This window comes from Chrysemys picta, chromosome 2, assembly GCF_011386835.1.
Source record: "Chrysemys picta bellii isolate R12L10 chromosome 2, ASM1138683v2, whole genome shotgun sequence".
NCBI classification, from domain to species: domain Eukaryota; kingdom Metazoa; phylum Chordata; order Testudines; family Emydidae; genus Chrysemys; species Chrysemys picta.
The window spans coordinates 39,301,343-39,321,245 of record NC_088792.1 but is presented as its reverse complement, the minus strand read 5'-3'; the positions used below and the strand labels follow the sequence as shown (position 1 = coordinate 39,321,245).

General features: G+C 39.4%; 1 protein-coding gene across 3 annotated transcripts in view; it reads right to left on the bottom strand.

Annotated features, from left to right (window-relative positions):
• The window catches only part of NEBL (nebulette), a 389,302-nt gene that overhangs the window by 185,738 nt on the left and 183,661 nt on the right, over positions 1–19,903 (bottom strand). For 2 of the 3 annotated variants that reach the window (XM_005302757.5, XM_042857629.2), the window contains exon 4: positions 9,189–9,296. In XM_005302757.5, the coding sequence (XP_005302814.1) occupies positions 9,189–9,296 (108 nt within the window). Of the gene's footprint in view, positions 1–7,083; positions 7,168–9,188; positions 9,297–19,903 lie in introns of those variants that run through there. The other variant, XM_065582984.1, reaches the window with a different exon arrangement.

Below are 19,903 nucleotides of genomic sequence, written 5' to 3'. Positions count from 1 at the left end.
CGGACATATGGTAACCCTATACTATGATGACAGGTCAACTGGATTCTATCAGCTCCACCACAGGAGTATAAGATTTGAATATCGGAAGGTTCTCGCTGAGATAAGCCATAGCCTCTGGAGAAAGCAGAGCGCTCCAGCTTATTGCTCACTTAAGTACAACAAAGTCCAAAAGGGATGAGTTTGGACATTACTGATCGATAGTGTGTATGTATGTATTAACAGGAAGAAAGACCCTTTTATCCTCTAAGTCTCTAAGCTGATGTAAAATGGTAGGAAAATAATTAAATGTGTTGCATGTAATTTACTTTAACTGAGGTTTTGTACACTCTGGACTCAGTCCAATAAGATAATGAGCAGTTCTGGGAGTTGCTTAGCGCACTTAATTGCTAGTGGTGTTAAGGGGACCTGAAGGCAATCACCACCTTGCAAGATGGAGTCCTCCAAGCCCAATATTTCCATGCAGTTCAGAAACTGGTGAGCATGTATGGAATATTTTTGATGTCAACAACTACATTTTTCATCTGGCTCAATTCTAATTATGCACACTGATATAAATGGGTTTTGGCACTGGTTAAATTTAATGTAGGACTTCCAGATGAGAGATGAAAATTATCATGTTTGGAAGGAGAAGATTAAGCAGATAAAAATATCAGCCACTTGGTTAGGCAATGTTAAACCCAATTATGCATCTAATAATGCTCACTCTTTTTCGGTGTGATTCTACATGCTTTTCCTGTCTACTTATTGGCACACCACAGATTACTCTAGCACTTGAGTTAGTTGTGTGAAATGTTGACATTCATGAACCTGTCAATTTTGCTCCTTCTTTTTCATTCAGTTCCTCTCCCCCTCTGAAACCAACCAACCACCCTTTAAACTAAAGTCTTCAAGCTTTACGCTTGTAGCCTACAAATGGTGTTCCTGGGCTTGATGTTAACAACTTCTCCTGCCAATTTTCGTTACAATCTGTTTTGGTAATTTGAAAGTGCAGTTTATATTAGAGCAAGTAAACAGGGCAAGCAAATGTGCCTGTAAGTTCCAAATATGAAATTGTTACTCAAACATACAATTAGGGCCGAGCTCTAATCTGAGATGTGCATAGCACAAACACAGAAGCCAGCAACAGGAGTTTTTCTTTAGATACTGTGTGAAAACACGTTTGTGTCACATCTGAGAGAGTAATCCTCCTTTATCCCATAGGTCTTTTGTCTGAAAATTGGTATTTAGAGCATTCGTATTTAGAGCATTCATATTTAGGAGCAAGTTTTGTCATCAGTTACAGCCCGGTGGAGTTGCATGGATGTAGTTGAGGGTAGATTGTGACCCCTACTAATTAAAAATGTGCAACAATTTGCCTAAGACAAAACAAAAAAAGTTACCCTTAGGATATGAATTCATGCACTTTGTTTTGGGGGAGCTTATATTACCAGATTTCCATTGAAACGAAAACAATGTACTATAAACCAAAAAATTTTCTAATGAAATTGAATAGTCACATCAGAATTCAATCATCCCTAGAGGTTTAAAGTGTTGTTGTTTTCATATAACTGGGCAAAGAGACTGTGTTAATTTACTTCTTGGTACATTAGGCTATTTTTTGGTTTTTCTGTTTTCAGATTTAGCAGAGTAAATTAAAGCCATTTTTTAGAGCTCACTTTTTAACATGACCCCCATCCTTCTTTCCCCCAACATCTTGCATATTGTCAGGAAGGAGAACACTGTGTGTGTGTGTGTGTGTATATATATATATATATATATATATATATATATATATATATATATATAAAATAAGTAAATGAATACATTTTCCCAGGTCTCTGGACAAAGAAGGCAGTAGATGTGTGCTTTTTCTGTTCCTACATGAACTAAATTCATTATCAAATGCTTATACTGAGGAAAGATTAGGTAATACCAACTCGATCCAAGGCAGGCATACACTACGCAAGATTCCATACACCATCATGCTTATCCAGCAAAGCCAGCGGGAACTTGACATCCAGCTCCTGGCTTCTTCTTAACAGAAATTGCCCATTTAACCAAACTGTAGAGATGTTTGATTTTAAATTTGAAATAATTTACCAAGAACTAAGTTGAGAACAAACAACTTATTTCATATGACATAAATGAGGTTCCAACCTGATCTCCAGAGATAAAAGACTAATGGCACTAAGCTAGAGGCATTCCTGCAAGTTGTTGCGAGTCCTCAGTTCCCATTAAGGCTGCTTAACATTTTATTAAATGGTGTTGCTCTTTTTTCCTCTAGCTATGTGAACATAGCTAAAGGAAAAAAGAGCGAACAGGGGCTGCTAACAGGGAGTTTCGCAAGGGAGTTCTCCAGGTGAAGGAGGAGCAATACAGCACCCTTTTGGGCGGACAGGGGGCTGCAGATGGAAGTTTGACAGAGGGAGGCTTACGATGGTTAGGAAGACCCGCAACACCTGTGCCAGCACTGCTTCTGTCTCCTCCACCTGTGCCTGTAGCCAGACAGAGTGCCTGAGCATGGATGCTTCTACCCAGATCCTGGTGTGGTTTTGCAGAGACTGTAGCTTGCAATTTCCACTTATTGATATCCAGGCTGGGGGGACCATCCAATGTGAGAGATGCCTGCTGGTGGAATCTCTCAGGCAGCAGGTGGGAGAGCTACAGGAGGAGGTGGCTAGGTTGAGGCGCATCTGAATCCACGAGCAATTCCTCGACAGTGTCCATGTGGAGACAGCTGAGGTAGCTGTTCCAGTACGCAGGACTGCTGATACACAACTGGTGGAGGAGGAGATGGCTCAGGGTGGACACTAGCAGCTGGTTACTTCTGGCAGCAGGCAGTGCTCCACCGCTGCTCCGAACCCTCCCGCCGTGGTAATAGGTAACCGTTATGCTCTTCTTGATACAGGAAAGCAGGAATCACCCCCTACAGTAAAGGAGGAGAAGCCTCGTACCCCTAAGGCTGGGAGGTCTGCTGCCACCACTGCGAATAGGAAACGTAGGGTAGTGGTGGTCGGAGACTCTCTGCTGAGGGGGACGGAGGCGCCCATCTGTCACCCTGACATTTCATCTCGGGAGGTATGCTGCCTGCCGGGAGCCCATATCAGAGACGTTACGGAGGCATTGTCGAGGCTTATCCAGCCCTCTGACTACTACCCCATGCTACTCATCCATGTGGGCACAAATGATACTGCGCAGTGTGACACTGAGCGGATCAAGAGTGACTACAGGGCTCTGGGAGTAAGGGTGAAGGCGTTTGGAGCGCAGGTGGTAGTCTCTTCGATTCTTCCTGTCAAAGGTAGGGGCCCGGGCAGAAACAGATGCATCATGGACGTGAATGCCTGGCTGCGAAGATGGTGTCGCCAGGGGGCTTTGGCTTCCTAGACCAAGGGATGCTATTCGAGGAAGGACTGCTAGGCAGAGATGGTGTTCACCTTTTGAGGTGGGGAAAGACCCTATTTGGACACAGACTGGCTAACCTAGTGAGGAGGGCTTTAAACTAGGTTCGACGGGGACAGGTGAGCAAAGCCCACAGGTAAGTGGGGAACATGGAGACCTGGGAGATGGGTCGGAAACGAGAGGGAGTGTGGGCTATATTGGCAGAGAGAAAGGAGGGTCAGGACAAAACTGGGAGGAAAGATCAAACCAGTATCTTAGATGCCTATATACAAATGCGAGAAGTATGGGGAATAAGCAGGAAGAGCTGGAAGTGCTAATAAATAAATACAACTATGACATTGTTGGCATCACTGAAACTTGGTGGGATAATACACGATTGGAATGTTGGTGTGGATGGGTACAGCTTGCTCAGGAAGGATAGACAGGGGAAAAAGGGAGGAGGTGTTGCCTTATATATTAAAAATGTACACACTTGGACTGAGGTAGAGATAGACATAAGAGACGAAAGTGTTGAGAGTCTCTGGGTTAGGCTAAAAGGGGTAAAAAACAAGGAAGATGTCATGCTAGGAGTCTACTACAGGCTACCTAACCAGGTGGAAGAGGCGGATGAGGCTTTTTTTTTTAAGCAACTAACAAAATCATCCAAAGCCCAAGATTTGGTGGTGATGGGGGGACTTCAACTATCCGGATATATGTTGGGAAAATAACACAGCCGGGCACAGACTATCCAATAAATTCTTGGACTGCATTGCAGACAACTTTTTATTTCAGAAGGTTGAAAAAGCTACTAGGGGGGAAGCTGTTCTAGACTTGATTTTTAACAAATAGGGAGGAACTTGTTGAGAATTTGAAAGTAGAAGGCAGCCTGGGTGAAAGTGATCAAGAAATCATAGAGTTTGCAATTCTAAGGAAGGGTAGAAGGGAGAACAGCAAAATAGAGACAATGGATTTCAGGAAGGCAGATTTTGGTAAGCTCAGAGAGCTGATAGGTAAGGTCCCATGGGAATCAAGACTGAGGGGAAAAACAACTGAGGAGAGTTGGCAGTTTTTCAAAGGGACGCTATTAAGGGCCCAAAAGCAAGTTATTCCCCTGGTTAGGAAAAAGAGAAAATGTGGCAAAAGACCACGTTGGCTTAACCACGAGATCTTGCATGATCTAAAAAATAAAAAGGAGTCGTATAAAAAATGGAAACTAGGACAGATTACAAAGGATGAATATAGGCAAACAACACAGGAATGCAGGGGCAAGATTAGAAAGGCAAAGGCACAAAATGAGCTCAAACTAGCTACAGGAATAAAGGGAAACAAGAAGACTTTTTATCAATACATTAGAAGAAAGAGGAAGACCAAAGACAGGGTAGGCCCACTGCTTAGTGGGAGAAACAGTATCAGGAAACTTGGAAATGGCAGAGATGCTTAATGACTTCTTTGTTTCGGTCTTCACCGAGAAGTCTGAAGGAATGCCTAACATAGTGAATGCTAATGGGAAGGGAGTAGGTTTAGCAGATAAAATAAAAAAAAACAAGTTAAAAATCACTTACAAAAGTTAGATGCCTGCAAGTCACCAGGGCCTGATGAAATGCATCCTAGAATACTCAAAGAGCTAATAGAGGAAGTATCTGAGTCTCTAGCTATTATCTTTGGAAAATCATGGGAGACGGGAGAGATTTCAGAAGACTGGAAAAGGGCAAATATAGTGCCCATCTATAAAAAGGGAAATAAAAACAACCCAGGAAACTACAGACCAGTTAGTTTAACTTCTGTGCCAGGGAAGATAATGGAGCAAGTAATTAAGGAAATCATCTGCAAACACGTGGAAGGTGGTAAGGTGATAAGGAACAGCCAGCATGGATTTATAAAGAACAATCATGTCAAACCAATCTGATAGCTTTCTTTGATAGGATAACGAGCCTTGTGGATAAGGGTGAAGCTGTGGATGTGGTATACCTAGACTTTAGTAAGGCATTTGATACGGTCTCGCATGATATTCTTATCAATAAACTAGGCAAATACAATTTAGATGGGGCTACTATAAGGTGGGTGCATAACTGGCTGGATAACCGTACTCAGAGTTGTTATTAATGGTTCCCAATCCTGCTGGAAAGGCATAACGAGTGGGGTACCGCAGGGGTCTGTTTTGGGACCGGCTCTGTTCAATATCTTCATCAACGACTTAGATATTGGCATAGAAAGTACGCTTATTAAGTTTGCGGATGATACCAAACTGGGAGGGATTGCAACTGCTTTGGAGGACAGGGTCATAATTCAAAATGATCTGGACAAATTGGAGAAATGGTCTGAGGTAAACAGGATGAAGTTTAACAAAGACAAATGCAAAGTGCTCCACTTAAGAAGAAAAAAATCAGTTTCACACATACAGAATGGGAAGAGACTGTCTAGGAAGGAGTACGGCAGAAAGGGATCTAGGGGTTATAGTGGACCACAAGCTAAATATGAGTCAACAGTGTGGTGCTCTTGCAAAAAAAGCAAACATGATTCTGGGATGTATTAACAGGTGTGTTGTGAGCAAGACACGAGAAGTCATTCTTCTGCTCTACTCTGCTCTGGTTAGGCCTCAGCTGGAGTATTGTGTCCAGTTCTAGGCATCGCATTTTTAAAAAGATGTGGAGAAATTGGAAAGGGTCCAGAGAAGAGCAACAAGAATGATTAAAGGTCTTGAGAACATGACCTATGAAGGAAGGCTGAAAGAATTGGGTTTGTTTAGTTTGGAAAAGAGAAGACCGAGGGGACATGATAGCAGTTTTCAGGTATTTAAAAGGGTGTCATAAGGAGGAGGGAGAAAACTTGTTCACCTTAGCCTCTAAGGATAGAACCAGAAGCAATGGGTTTAAAGTGCAGCAAGGGAGGTCTAGGTTGGACATTAGGAAAAAGTTCCTAACTGTCAGGGTGGTTAAACACTGGAATAAATTGCCTAGGGAGGTTGTGGAATCTCCATCTCTGGAGATATTTAAGAGTAGGTTAGATAAATGTCTATCAGGGATGGTCTAGACAGTATTTGGTCCTGCCATGCGGGCAGGGGACTGGACTCGATGACCTCTCGAGGTCCCTTCCAGTCCTAGAATCTATGAATTCCCTTATCAGATTTACAGACACAGCTTCTTCCCCTCCCTTCAAAACTGCATGTGTAGCAATAGAGCCTTTGCAAAATTATTATGGCCATTTTGCTACCTTCTCATTTTCCTTGATAAAATTCACCAGTGTTATTGGATTTTGAAGTTAAATGTTTTTAATTTTCAGAATATTTGACAGTTTTGAAAATTATCCCTCATAGTTTACAAGGACAAAAACAATGGCCCCGATCTCTAACAAAATAAATGCATTTCACTGCACACACAATTTGAGATTTCTGTGTGCGTATTATATGCCCATTTGATGCCACAAATCAGTGACATCCTTTGCAGCAGCGTGGATGTGAATTTTTATGTTTCAAATATTGAACAAAATGAATTTAAGAGCATCTTAAATCGCTCCATACAAATTGGAAAATGTACAGGCAATTTAAAATGCTCATCCATCCATGAAAAGGTTGCCCAAAATATCTCAAACTTGTCATTAAGAGACCTACTTAATTTATTTAACTCTCCTATACCAATCTAGACTAGAATGCTTGGTTTGTGACTGTCATGCCAACATACTAACAAGCTATTAAATTTGTTGCTATGGGGCCTCAAAGGTGCTAGGTACCTTGTGAAGGCTGCTCCAATCCCACTGAAGTCGGGAAATATACGGCACACCTTGCAGGATTCGGCCATTAATTCACACAACGGTCTGAGGACACAGAGCAAATTTCACTCATTTCTGAGAAATTTCATCCTGATCCAGCTATACCAATCATACTTCACATTCCATTAGTACTTGTCTGATCTAGGCACTTCAGTGTCTGGGTTTTTGCTAACAAAAGAACAGTATTATGACCATCCCTTTTATAACTCTTTTTTTAACCCCCATCTATTTTTTTTCCCCTTTACAGTTATATTTCACTATAGCACAAAAGAATCTTTCATGCATTATGAAAGACAGAGCACTATGAGAATTTTTGTGAGTGCTGCAGGACTTAATATCAAGACAAAAGAATATTTAAAAATCTGTTTCTACTGTATTACATCTAACATATTGATAACATAATATTATGTATATTTGTGATAGGTATGCACATAACTGTGCTAACTTACCCCTGCCGTGAAGTTGTTACAATTTCATTTCAAAGACAATCTTTGAGAAGTGTCCAGTAGTTATGGGGAGGAGGGAAGAGAAAAATCAATGCACAACTAAAAATTAAAAAAAAGATTAGTAAGTTTTATATTTTGCTATATATTAAAAGTGACAAATTTTAAAAAATATAAAAGAGCTTACCTTTCAACCAGTTAAAATCTTAATGAGATTCTTAATCTAACCGTGAAGTACATTTATAAACTATTAAACACAGAAGTTACTCTGTAGAAGGATAATACTACATAAAACACAGTTTAAATCTAATTATTAGATTTACTCACAAAGTAGTATGATAAATCTAAAGGGGTTTAGGATAGGCATAATTGAAACTGAACTTCATTTACCAATTTTTTTTTAATTCTGCTTTACCCTTAAAGATTAATTCTAATAAAGTCCTTTGACTTCAAGTCCAGATATCATTTATATAGCAAGAGAAGAAGAAAAATCTTCATTGACATACGACATCTTTTTTCAGGTATGGAAAGATGGGAGTTGAACATCCATGCTTTACACCTACTCCCCTGCATAGAAAAAGGAATCTAGGAAATAAAATATTTCTTACCAAAACCAAATTTGCTTGGTCTCAAAAGAAATGCAAATGTGTTGGGTGCAAGAGCCAGACAGTATAGTTAATTAAGCAACAAGGTCCCATGCCCGCAGAGAAACCCTTCATTCCACTCAAGAAATATTTTCTTGCAAGTTGGTAAAGGTCAAGATCCTTTTCTGAAAACACTTTTCACCAGTGTGTCTCTCTCGTTTTGTGCAACTACTTTTTTTATGGCTAAAACAAAGGAAAGAATAAAGAACTTACAAAAATAGCTTACAGAGCCTAGCTCAAAGTCAGAATACCCATTAGAACTGAAGCTGGGTAAAGCTAAAGGCAATGTTGAATTTTATTCTACATAATATCCACTGGACATGTATATTATGGTCTATAACAATTCTCCATCTTTGTGCAGTCAGCTAAATGTCCAGTGTAGGAATATATAAAATAGTTAGGGTGGAATTTTCAAAATCACCATAGTGCTTTTGAGGATAAGTTCCATTTTTGAAAATCCCACTCCATGTCAAAGGTGTTATTCAGTATTAATATTGGTATAAATTAATGCATGACAATGCTTTTCCATTGCTAGCATTTGTACCTCTTTTCTTATCTAGATGCCATTTTCCTGGTATTTTCTTTCTAAAATTAAATGTTAGTGTTTTATTTTATTTTAGAATTTTATTTTGCAAGCTATGCTTATTTTGAGAACTCCTGTAGAGGAATATATATCAAACAATATAAATATTATTTACAAACAATTTTAAATAAAAAAGGAAAATGCATAAACCTTTGTAGTATAGCAAATACTACAAACACCTTTGATGGAAACTGGAGAGGTGAACACACCTGCCAATGTGCTGTGTAAGTGTATGGTATAAGGTTACACACATTTCAGAACCTGACACACAAATCAGTCATCAAATTCATTTTCTTCACTTTCACAGACTCCATCAGAAACATCACAAACCTACAATCATGCCTTTTCTTGTGTACTATATCTGATCTGCTATCATTGGAGGAGATAGTCACATACATTACTAATTTGTTCCTGAGTCCTTTTCAGTCTTTGTAATTCAGGTGTGTCAGTCACAATGCTGAACCCTCTTCCTTTGCTTTCTTCAAAGTCTCTTTTGTATTTAACCTAAGGAATAGAAAATACAGAAGAATAGTTATTTTCACAACGTACTATTAGTAATAACACAGACTAAGATTTTTTTTTTTAAGTACTCGTGATAGGCTTAGAGGGTGAATTCTTCTCTTTATCCACAGAAAACAGGGCAGCAGTTGAGCAAGTTTCCCTACTGTTCCACCCCCGTGCCTCCTATACTGTAGGAGTGAGAAGATCAGTCTTCATGCCCATTTCATCCTTATACCAGTTGCCTCTGCTGAAGATTGCCAACAAAGATGTCACGCAAGGACCATGAAACACTGACTACGTTCAGACATGCTTTTGTAATTAAAAACAAAATTTAGCAGAGGTTAAATGGGGGTTCATATAACAATGTTTCATGTTCCAATTCTCTCTTTATAATGGGGTTCATCATTCTCCTCCCCATTCTGAATACAAATTACACACAAAAACTGTGCAAGTATTAAAAGAATATTACATACAAGCACAGCTCCCACTAACTTTTTCGTTGCTCAGCACTTCTGCAATCAGACCCCCAGGGTCTCAAGTTTGGCACCCAGAAAATGAGGAACACACAATTATCTACCACTTGTGAAAAGTCTGGTTTAAATGACTTGTTCAGCATTATGTGGAAAGGCAGAGGCAGGAATAGAATCCAGTTCTTCCAGGTCAGCATTCAACTACTCTAACCATGAAACCATCCTTTCTCTTCCTGCAAACCCTGCCTCATTCCTTACACACCTTCAATACATTCAGTAGATAAGGAATCCTATGGACAACATTTCCTTCAAGTTTTGCAAAATTATAAGCAACTGAAACCGGGGTCTTATAATAGGAAGTGTTAGCCAACCTTAATGATGGGTGGTGCTACCAACCCTGTCTATGATAATATGTTTAAACAGAAAAACTATAGATGGTGTGCAATAATATTTCCCTGTATTCCAAATACACCAGCAGTTAACCTGAAGTGACTTTTTTCATATTATGGAACAGCAAAAAGAAAATAGAGAGAATCATGGAATTTGCACTATGCCCTTCATCATTTTGAATTAGTTGACATCAAATTGGAGCTATAGTTTTATTTGATTATCAATTATATCCACTAATATATAAATCTTCACAAGGATTAAAGGTAACTAAATATAGCTTTCGAAAAAATCTCTGTAAAAATTTAAAAAAATGAATTCAAATGTTGGTGCAATAGCAGCATATGTATTACACTGGGGTATTGCAATCAATTTTCAAAAATTAGTTTTAAATCACAAGAATCACAAAATAGTATCATACGCTTAAGTTTCATTAACATCACAGCTGTACAAATTGTTGCTCTCAAATGCTGGTTTTTGTAAATGTAAAACAACCCAAAAAACTCAACCAATGTCCAGACAACATGAAATATTAAAGGATCCATACTCTTTGGTGCATATATATTATCATGAACTTTACTGCATAATGCAGTGCAGTCTCCCAAGGTGCAGAGTGCCCTCATGTACCTTACAGGAGTACTTAGCACCATGCTGGATAGTTTCTAGGAATCAATGGTTGTGACATAAAAAAATAGAAACAAAGCTTTCAAAAACAATTTTAAAAGAAATAGTTTAAAGTGAAAATACACAGTGAGGAATAACGCTTAAGCTGGTCCCCAGGGAAAGACTAGGTGATCTAATAGATTTTTTTCCAAATCAAATTTCTATGATTCATGGTTCTGGCCACGTCTTCAATAGACCCAAGTAGAGGATTTTGTTTAACCATTCTGGATTTTCACTCTGCGGTCAGTGTGGAGACCTATTCTTCTGTACCTAAAATCATATCCTGGAAAAATGGTATAATATTGTGCACTTTTTCAGTCAAGAATTCATTATTTTTCAGGTAAGTTTTGCCATTTTTCATCAAAGCCATCTATTTCCATAGAAATGACCTTTTTCATCTGTAAAAATTACTTCCCTTCCTGTTTTCTCTCTCTCTCTCTTTTTTTTTTTCCCCCACGTGCACTGTGGAAAATACACTAAAAATTCTGAGACCAAAAAGCTACTGATCTTTCACCAGTGGTATACATTTCTGCATTTATCTTTAACACAAAAATCACTTCCAGTAGCAGAAAGACAGCTCTTTATTAATTAACAGCTCTGCAAACAGAATGGCAATTCTAAAAACAAACAAACAAAAAAAGCAAAACAAAAACACAGCATAGCAGGTCATCATCCTCTTTATCATCAGTGGAGCATTCTGAATATGATTAGACCCTGAAGTTAATCCTTCAGTCTACCCCCACCTCAAAATTAGTCAACCCTTAGAAAGCCTATTTTAGTCCCAATAAGCTTAATCCTTCCATCCATGCACCCACTCTTCTGTTTGCCAGTAAGATCAGTAATAGAAAGACAATGAAAGAAGGATCTGGAGCAAGAGGAGAAAAATTCGCAGCGACTAATAAAAAAAAAAGGGAAATAAAGCCCATAAAGCAACTTCTAGTGTTTGAATCTGTAGAAAGCAGCTATAGAAACAAACTCCATACACATCTTTTGTTAGTAGTAAAGGAAAAGACCAGCACAGAAAAGACTCAGGGAACTACAGTGAATTAAGCTGATTGTTTTTGAATACTGCCTTCCATAATCAGAAGTAAATAAAATACATTCCAGTAGGTAACATTAAAATACCCTCAGAATTTTGCAATTCTTCCAAAAAGTCCTCTAAGTTATGAGCAACCTCATTACAGTTTTACTTTAAAGTGCGATAATTATGCATTTAGATCTGTTAGAACAAAAAGTTCCTCAATGCAAAAAACAAAAAAAAATTTGCTTCAGTGCCAAGTAATTTGACCACTACAGAAGCCCTCAGATTTGTCATATGGTAATTACACAGGGTAAAGATGGTTCCACTGCTACCAACTGTTCGACCAGTGGGAGATCCTGTCCCTGCTCTGCATCATGCAGTAAACTGGGCACGACTCTCTGTTACAATGCACAGTATGCCTGATCAGCTCTATGACCATCTGCAAATCTCTTTTCCAGGTTCTCTGAGAAGCTTCATAGTTTTGCCAAGGAGCCACTTCTAAAAAATAAAGGTCTTGGAATTCAGGATAGAGCAGTTAAAAAGCTGGATGGATGCAAATGATTAAAATGTATAACATGAGTAACTGTATAAATAATGGCACCACAATGTAAAGTCTTTAAAGGTAGGATTGTGACAGCTGGTTCACAAAAAAATCACAGGCAAAAGAACCTCACCAACTAAGATCTGAAAGGAAAGAAAACACTGGTCTACAATTTTTGAGAAGTCATCTGCTTCAGAGATAAAATGTGCTATTTATTATGTATTTTGATGTGCTGAATTCAAATATGACAATTAAAACAACTGGCTACTGTTTCTAAGATATTTAAGTTTTTACATTTTATGTCTATGTATATTGTGTAGATATTAGAGTTTTAATCATAAATTGTAAACCTAGGTCTTCTCATGTGTTTATGGTTGCTTTACATGATAATATTTCACCTGTCCTGTTTATGTAACACTTAAAAATCAGCAAAAGGGTTATATAAATAACATTTATTATGAAACAAAAGGCAAAAACTATTCTGTACATAGTTTAGTCCTATTCAGTGTCTACTCTGCGCTTCTTGGCTTGTCTCTTGTATTCATTAAATGGAGCATCTCTTGTCACTGTCCAGCAATAGTCTGCAAGCATTGATGGGCTCCATTTGCCCTGATAGCATTTCTCCATTTGTTGCAAAGTCCTGGTGAAATTGCTCGCCGTGCTCGTCGCTCACTGCTCCGCAGTTTGGTGGAAAAAAATCTAGATGAGAGTGCAAAAAATGTATCTTTAGTGACATGTTGCAACCAAGTCTTTTCTATGCCTTGAGGAGGTTTTCCACCAACAACCTGTAGTTGTCTGCCTTGTTGCTTCCGAGAAAATTTATTGCCACTAACTGGAAGGCTTTCCATGCCGTCTTTTCCTTGCCACACAGTGCATGGTCAAATGCATCATCTCGAAGAAGTTCACGAATCTGAGGACCAACAAAGACACCTTCCTTTATCTTAGCTTCACTTAACCTTGGAAATTTTCCACGGAGGTCCTTGAAAGCTGCTTGTGTTTTGTCAATGGCCTTGACAAAGTTTTTCATGAGACCCAGCTTGATGTGTAAGGGTGGTAACAAAATCTTCCTTGATTCAACAAGTGGTGGATGCTGAACACTTTTCCTCCCAGGCTCCAATGACTGTCGGAGTGGCCAATCTTTCTTGGTGTAGTGGGAACCTCTTGCACAACTATCCCATTCACAGAGAAAACAGCAGTACTTTGTGTAGCCAGTCTGCAGACCAAGCAAGAGAGCAACAACCTTCAAATCGCCACAAAGCTGCCACTGATATTGGTCATAGTTTATGCACCTCAAAAGTTGTTTCATGTTGTCAGAAGTTTCCTTCATATGGACTGCATGACCAACTGGAATTGATGGCAAAACATTGCCATTATGCAGTAAAACAGCTTTAAGACTCGTCTTCGATGAATCAATGAACAGTCTCTACTCATCTGGATCGTGAACGATGTTGAGGGCTGCCATCACACCATCGATGTCGTTGCAGGCTACAAGATCACCTTCCATGAAGAAGAAGAATGGGACAAGATCCTTTTGACTGTCACGGAACATGGAAACCCTAACATCACCTGCCAGGAGATTCCACTGCTGTAGTCTGGAGCCCAACAGCTCTGCCTTACTCTTGGGTAGTTCCAAATCCCTGACAAGGTCATTCAGCTCATTGTGTTATGAGGTGTGGTTCAGAGAAGGAGGATGGGAGAAAATGTGGGTCCTGTGACATTGATGGTTCAGGACCAGAAGTTTCATCCTCTTCCTCGTCTGACTCAAGTGAGAAGGATTCTGGTGCATCAGGAACCGACAGTCCTTCTCGGTGGGGTACTGGGCGTATAGCTGATGGAATGTTTGGATAATGCACAGTCCACTTTTTCTTCTTTGACACACCTTTCCCAACTGGAGGCACCATGCAGAAGTAACAATTGCTGGTATGATCTGTTGGCTCTCTCCAAATCATTGGTACTGCAAAAGGCATAGATTTCCTTTTCCTGTTCAACCACTGGGCGAAGATTTGTTGCACAAGTGTTGCAGCATATGTGTGGGGCCCACCTCTTGTCCTGATCTCCAATTTTGCAGCCAAAATAAAGGTGATAGGCTTTCTTAACCATAGTGGTTATACTGCGCTTTTGGGATGCAAAAGTCACTTCACCACAAACATAGCAGAAATTATCTGCACTGTTCACACAAGTACGAGGCATCTCTGTTCACTTTGGCTAAACAGAAATGTGTCCCTTTGCAAAATCAAACACTGACAAATAAGAGAGCATGACACTGTATGATTTCTAGAGCTGATATAGGGCAATTTGTTCAGCAGAGTGATGTAAGCTTTGTTATGATTGCATCATCCATGACTTCTAGGAATAACATGCAATTCATATCATGTATGACGCAATACCAGCTTCAGATTGCATCATTCATTGTTTTGCCTAAAAAGCAAGTACTGTCCAAACCCAGTCATAGATTTATTCATAGATCCAGTCAAAGATGTATTTTAGTCATTTCTGGTTTAAATTGAGATCCCTTCCCTTTATAACTCACTTATCCTCCACCATTCCCAAGTCAATGGTCCTATATAGTGACCCAATAGCATATCTTGAAAACTAGAGCCAATCAACAATTTTAAGCATCATTATCGTTCTCAGTGACCCAGAATTAGTAAAGTTTGACTACATTTATTTCAGAAGCATTTTGGCTGTAGAGCAGTGAAATCAGAGGGAGCAAGAGTTCAGGATTACAGAATGAGGAAAGGATTGAGTTCATAGTTAGAATACACCACAACTGCATGTGTCTGGTAACAGGAATTCAAGTAAAGTTATGCCACTGATGAGTCCACTGAAACAACCCCAAATAACTCTTATACTTCCATTCCAATCAGTCATGTACCTTACCATGCCATCAGAAATGACTTTACTGCTTAGTCACTTCCGCCAAAATTTGACATTTAATCCACTTCCTTGTACCTTTGTGTTTTCATTGTGCAAAGTGGGTGTAACACACTATCACATTCGAAAGGCAGTATTTTCCCTCCACTTGGTAGGGTAAAAAAGACTATATAAGGTACAGGGCAGCAGAGAATCAAGCCTTTTGTGCCTGCTACCCAAGCAAGTGGCACAAATTAATGCTGTGGAGGCTATTTTAATTCCAGGTGCTCTTTACCAATCTGCAAGAAAGCACTTCAGAAGCAACAACTGAATTACAAGCAGAGATGCAGAGAGGGACAATTCAATGCAATAAAAGCGAACAGGGTCTCCTGCTTGGAACTTGGACAATTCAGAGAAATATGGTCCGCAAGGTAAAAATTGTCTTCTGACCCACTGACTGTCAGAAAGTGATAAATCTCTGGACTTCCATTGCTTACCTCCCCAGACTTGGTTCCTCAGAGGTAAAAGTCTGCAATTCCTACCCTGCCATTCTGGGACAGATCTGCCCCTGATAGTCTGTACATATCTTTAATCAGGAACTGGAAGTGAGGTCTCGGAGGATCGTCATATAATCTAAAAGTAATTTAATAAGCTACCAAAGAAAACCTGGATCTATGTTTGGCAATGACAGCCAACACCCTAGCCCTCAGAAAAATTACCCAGTGTAACTGGGATAAGAAAAAGACCTTTTAAAAAATTTTCTAGTAGTACGTTTTCTAAATCCCGGAACTCACTTTTAATTCATGTATTCTCTGCCCCTTCCTATGTGGAAGAATTTTGCATATTTTACAAATAGCATGATCCCATGGTTATCCTGCAGAGTACAACTTCCTAGCAGCCACTTGAAATTGACATGGATTATAGGCAGGCAATCAATCACCACAGTGGATGATACACAGAGGCCACACTAGCTATAGGCAAACTAGGCAGCTGCCTAAGGCAGCAGATTTCTGAGGGCGGCATATTTCTGTAGACTCACCCAGGTTTCCTCCAAGGGCAGAAGATGAGGCTGCTGGGGCTAGGGGCAGCTGCTAACTGGTGTTCTCGGTAGCAGGAAGCAGCCCTCACCCAGGCTGCCAGGGAAACACTCTTGCCTCTCTTGATCCACTGCCTGCCCCCAATGCAGGTAAGATTGCAGCCATGGCTGAGGGCTACTCCTAGAGGCACCACAAGCATAGCTGGGGCTTCAGCCACAAGTGCAGCAACCCACCTGGCTTGCCAAAGGCCACTGATGGAGTCAGTGTCAAAGATAGTATTACCAATCAGGAGTTCATGACTCCCAGTAATCTATCTACTTATGGTGCTCAAATCACTTGACCATCACACTCTCAGTAGCATGATGAGTTAAATCTCTGTAGTTCCATTGTATTTATGCACTTTCCAATTCTTCACACTTATTCTGTACTCTTTGCCTTGAAAATACTTCCCTCCAGTCTGGAAACCCAGTTCACCTCTCCTCAAAGCTTTCAGAAGGAAGGAGCGAACTGCAGTTTACATGTAGCATTTGACTCTTCAAATCCTAGTTATAATCCTTTCTTACATTTATCTCACTTGTATTGCCAATCTACTATTCCTCCCCCATCATAAATGCTTGCTGCCAAAATTCTTGCATAAAATGTCCCCTTAAACCATGTTCAAATTATTAAACCACCATCCTCTAATTTCTGGATCCTCTATATAAAGCCCATTAAAGTGACTCCCAGTGATGTCAATGGGCAGTGGATAAAACCCTTAATCCTACAAACTGCTCCCCAAAATACAAAAAATCATAAAGAGTCTCGACGTGAAATCATCTCCTGTAATTACTGTATCCCTTCTATCATACTGTGTTCTGACAATCTGCTCTGAAGCAATCATGTGACCATCTTCCTGAACATGTGACTCATTTCCTGAATTCTAGAACTGTGGATGGAGGCTGATACAGATTATTACTGAGTCTGTATAGAAATTTATTTCATATACTAAGAGCTGACGTACTTACCACACTCTTTGAATTGTTCCTTCGAATGACTTTTTAGGTGTTACTGAATAGCAAAGCACATTTCAGATATGTAAAATCAACATAAAGGAGTGGTTATTTATGGTGTGTAAGGAGATGAAAAGAGTCAAGTGCCCTTTAACTATACCCATTATTCATTCGCATAGGGTGACCAGACAGCAAGTGTGAAAAATCGGGACATGGGGTGGGGGGTAATAGGCGCCTATATAAGATAAAGCCCCAAATATCGGGACTGTCCCTATAAAATCAGGACATCTGTCACCCTACATTCCCAGTCAGTATAGGTAGCTTCTGTTTCAAACAGGATAATGTTTGGAGAGATGCCCTTCTAATAAAAACAAGGGAAGAACTTTGTACCAGACGGTTTCCTGCAGGTTGGAAATGAGAGTTGGAGCAGAATAAGGACAGTGCAGTGTAGCAGCAGGACTTTCAAACACACATACACAGACACTAATAAAAACAAAAAAATAAATAAGAGAGGGAAATGGGAAAGTGAACGAGTGAGTGAAATAATTCCAAAATAAACTGATATTAAAAAAGAAAATGTGGTACAGAAAAGGAAAACTAAGCATCTCAAAACAAGTAAGTGTTTGTGCATTAAACTTCTTATCAGAGATGGTAGCCAGCAACAAGGGGGAAAGTGGAAACAGTTACAAATCATCCTAAAGGTAAACATTGTTTCCTTTGTTATAGGGTAATTAGTGAGAGGAATTAGTGGGCACCTAAAAAGGATATTGATTATTTTAAAATTGTTGTTTTGCTTTAAGAAAACTTCCTGTATAATGTAAATATATAAAAATAATAATTTCTTTTTAACTAACAGTATTAAAGGCATCAAGCTATTTTAGGTGACCAGGGAACAGTTGAAAGGGGGTCATGGATACTTATAAAAGAAAAGTGGGAAATTCTTACCTATCCTGTGTTATGTTTGCTTTCAGATTATTCACTCAAGAAGCAGACTCATAGACTTTAACGTCAGAAGGGATCATGGGACACATGCCTTCATAGGCAGTCCCATCATACCATCTCTTTCATAAACTTATCAAGCTCAGTCCTAAAGCTAGTTAGATTTTAGCTCCCACTGATCCCCTTGGAAGACTGTTCCAGAACTTCACTCCTCTGATGGTTTCGAGCATAAACTTGTTGATGGCCAGTTTATATCCATTTGTTCTTGTGTCCACATTGGCACTTAACTTAAATAACTCCTCTCCCTCTCTGGTATTTATCCCTCTGATGTATTTATAGAGCACAATCAGATCTCCTCCTCAGCCTTATTTTGTTTAGGCTAAACAAGCCAAGCTCTTTGAGTCTCCTCTCATAAGGTAGATTTTCCATTCCTTTGATCATCCTAGTAGCCCTTCTCTGCACCTGTTCCAGTTTGAATTCATCTTTCCTAAATAAAGGAGACCAGAACTTAACACAGTATTCCAGATGAGGTCTCACCAGTGCCTTGTATAATGGTACAAACACTTCCCTGTCTCTACTGGAAATACCTCGCCTGATGCATCCTAGGGCTGCATTAGCCTTTTTCATGGCCATATCCCATTGACAGCTCATAGTCATCCTGTGATCAACCAATATACCCAGCTCTTTCTTCTCCTCTATCACTTCCAACTGATAAGTCCCCAGCTTATAGCAAAAATTCTTGTTGTTAGTCACTAAATGCATGACCTTGCACTTTGCAAAGTTTTGAAGGAACTCAAATATGAAACTGCAGAACTACTAACTGAGGTATGTAACCTACCACTTAAATCAGCCTCTGTACAAGATGACTGGAAAGTAACTAATGTAATGGCAATTTTTTAAAAAGGCTCCAGAAGCAATTCTAGCAATCACATGCCAGTAAACCTAATTTCAATACCAGAGAAATTGGTTGAAACTATAGTAAAGAACAGAATAATCAGACATTTAGATAAACATAATATGTAGGGGGAAAGTCAAAATGACTTTTGTAAAGGGAGATCATGCCTCGCCAATCTATTCGTATTCATTGAGGGTGTCAACAAGCATGTGGACAAGGGTGATACAGTTGATGCAGTGTACTTGAATTTTCAGAAAACAAGGTCCCTCACCAAGGCTCTTAAGCAAATTATGCAGTCATGGGATAAGAGGGGAGGTCCTCTCATGGATCAGTAGCTAGTTAAAAGATTGGAAACAAAGCACGGGAATACATCGTCAGCTTTCAGAGAGAGTTAAACAGCAGACTGGGACAAGTGTTGTTGAGCATATTCATAAATGATCTGGAGAACAGTAAAGTGGCAAAATTTTTAAATGACACAAAATTAATCAAGATAGTTAAGTCCAAAGCTGACTATGAAAAATTACAAAAGGATCTCATTAGACTGGATGAATGAGCAAGAAAATGGCAGATGAAACTCAATGTTGATACATGCAAAGTAATGCACATTGGAAAAACCCAATCCCAACTACACATATAAAATGATGGGCTCTAAATTAGCTGTTACTACTCAAGAAAGAGATCCTGAAGTATTTGTGAAAAGTTCTCTGAAAATATCCACTCAATGTACAGTGACAGTTAAACAATCTAACAGAATGTTAGGACCATTATGAAAGGGATAGATAACAAAACAGAAAATATCATCATACCACTATATA